The following is a 2444-nucleotide window of genomic DNA, read 5'->3' as shown; positions in this document are numbered from 1 at the left end:
TCAGCATCACACAATATACCCATGTAACAAATCTGCACATGTACCCCATGAATCTAAAATAAAAGTTGAAATTATTTTTTAAAAATGGGGTCTGGGCCAGGAGCGGTAGCTCACGCCTGTAATCCCAGCACTTTGGATCACTTGAGGTCAGGAGTTCAAAACCAGTCTGGTCAACATGGTGAAACCCTGTCTCTACTAAAAATAAAAAAAAAAAAAAAAATTAGCTGGGCACAGTGGTGGGTGCCTGTAATTCCAGCTACTTGGGAGGCTGAATCACTTCAACCTGGGAGGCGGAGGCTGTAGTGAGCAGAGATCATGCCATGGCACTCCAGCCTGGCTGTAGTTGAGCCAGAAGGAGATGTTTTGTGTGAAGGCTGAGGTGGGAGCTCTTCAAATGGATGAATCCTGACCCTCTCTAGTTTCTTTCCCTGATCAGAGCGGGGACCTGGTGTTAGCTGTGGGATTCACTGTGGCGTCCTACCCCAAAGGCAAAGAAGATGAAAATGCAGCATGAAGAGCTGAGCTTGATTCCCAAGTCGCACTTTGGCTTCCGCTATGGTAGGCAGAACATCTCTCTAGCCTACATACAGAGATGGAACTAGGGAATTGAGGGAAGAGTCAGGGGGCCAGGGAGATTTATCTGAGTCTGATTTTCCAGGTGGATGAGAAGGGAGGGCTTGGTCGAGGGTTTGGTGCCGACACATTCCTGGGAGAGGCACGTCATCACCAGCAGTATTTTTAATCGTTGTTGTATTTTGGCAAGAAGATTCCGCTGGTCAAATATTTGGGGCCACCTCGAAGATGCTGACACATTTTCTGTGCTGTGATTGTTCTGAAGGCAGAGTAGCTCTAACCACTCTGAGAAGCCCAAATAAAACAATAGCCCCTGCCAAAGACCACTTTTCTGAAACACACATTTCTCTAGAAAACAGTGTCCCTCTTTCTCCCAACCTTCTTATTTTTGGATTCCACCTCTTTGTATGTGCTAATCTAGTGTACCATGGAACACATTTGGGAGCTGGAGGCTCTACTTACGTTTAAGGAGGAGAGCCCTGTCTGATCTGAGATGGAGGATGCTTTCCAGTCTGAAGGAGTGAGAGGGAGCAGGCACAGACACAGACAGTGAGAGCAGGGTCACTTTATTGGTATAGAGACTGCAGAGGGACCAGGGGCTTTAGCTGTTGGCAGCTATGGTGTCCTTAATCCAGTCCACATAGTTGTAGACTTTGGTGTAGACTCCAGGCTTGTTCTTCTGGGCACAGCCATAGCCCCAGGAGACAATTCCTTGGAGCTGTCCATTGGCGACCACAGGGCCACCAGAGTCACCCTGGGGAGAAGAAGGGACAAGTTGTATGGAGAGAGAGATGGAGGAGGACTATAGCTACATTTACTCTGAACCTTAAAAGACCCCTTTCCAGCCAGCTCTGTGGCTCCACATCTTTCTCACAGTGGCCCATTCTCTGTTCTTCCTAAGCAGACAGCTTGCAGCCCAAGGGAGCCTTCCTCACCTCTCCATGGGGGCACTGCAGGGAGCCTCCTCCGCTCCACCGCCTTGGGAGTTCAAATCATTTTCCCTGGCGGGGCCTGGGTATCAGTGGGAGCCTCAGCATGGGAAGGGGTCAAATCACCTGGCAGGAATCCTTGCCTCCCTCGAGGAAGCCCACACAGAACATGTTGCTGGTAATCTTCCCAGGGTAGGAGGCTTCACACTCAGCCTGGGTCAGCACAGGAGCATCCAGGCACTGCAGCTCATCTGGGTAGTCGGCTGTGAGGGTCAGGAAGAGATCAAAGAAAGAAATGTGGGTCAGGCCAGGGAAAGAGTCAATAATGTAGGATGGAACACTGAAGAGGAACACTGCCCCTGGAGAGGACTCCAAAACATAAGTCCTGGCAAGGGACTCTGGCTTTTAGTTCCCAGAATGATCATTGTTGAACCCCTCCCAAGACATGATCATAGCAAGTTCTCCATTTGTTGTGTCTTTTGATTTTAGGAGCCAAGTCCTTGAGAATTTGCATCTCTCTGGTGCCCAGTGCAGAGCCTGTGTGTAATGGGCACTAGAAATGTGTCTTAAGCTTGGAGGCGAGAGGATTCAAGTTAAGGGGCATGGTTTGTTCTGGAAATTGTGGGATGGAGGGAAGCAGAGGGACAAAGGGTCCCACTCACCACCAGAGCTCAGAGTGTTGCCCCAGCCGGAGATGAGGCACTCGGTGCCAGCAGCTGGAGGGGCGGTGGGCAGAGAGATGGTGGACACGCGGGCATTGATGACTGCATTTGAGGACAGCTTGATCAGCAGGATGTCATTGTCCAGAGTCCAGCTGTTGTATTTGGGGTGGCGGATGATCTTGGCTGCACTGATGAACTGTTCATTCCCCTCCAGGACTTCGATGTTGTGCTCTCCCAGTCTCACCTGGATGCGGCTGATGGGCAGGGCAGGCATGGTGAA

General features: G+C 50.5%; 1 protein-coding gene across 1 annotated transcript in view; it reads right to left on the bottom strand.

The window, feature by feature from the left end:
* Positions 1–1123: 1123 nt before the first annotated feature.
* The window catches only part of LOC116809415 (trypsin-2-like), a 7231-nt gene continuing 5910 nt past the window's right edge, over positions 1124–2444 (bottom strand). The window contains exons 2-4 of the mRNA XM_032753276.2: positions 2165–2418; positions 1629–1765; positions 1124–1327 (exon numbers count right to left, since the gene is read on the bottom strand). Coding sequence (XP_032609167.2) covers positions 1175–1327; positions 1629–1765; positions 2165–2418 — 544 coding nt within the window. The 3' untranslated portion in view covers positions 1124–1174. The remainder of the gene's footprint in view (positions 1328–1628; positions 1766–2164; positions 2419–2444) is intronic.

This window comes from Hylobates moloch, unplaced genomic scaffold, assembly GCF_009828535.3.
Source record: "Hylobates moloch isolate HMO894 unplaced genomic scaffold, HMol_V3 SCAFFOLD_1, whole genome shotgun sequence".
Lineage (NCBI taxonomy): Eukaryota > Metazoa > Chordata > Mammalia > Primates > Hylobatidae > Hylobates > Hylobates moloch.
This window is presented reverse-complemented; position numbering and strand designations above follow the sequence as displayed.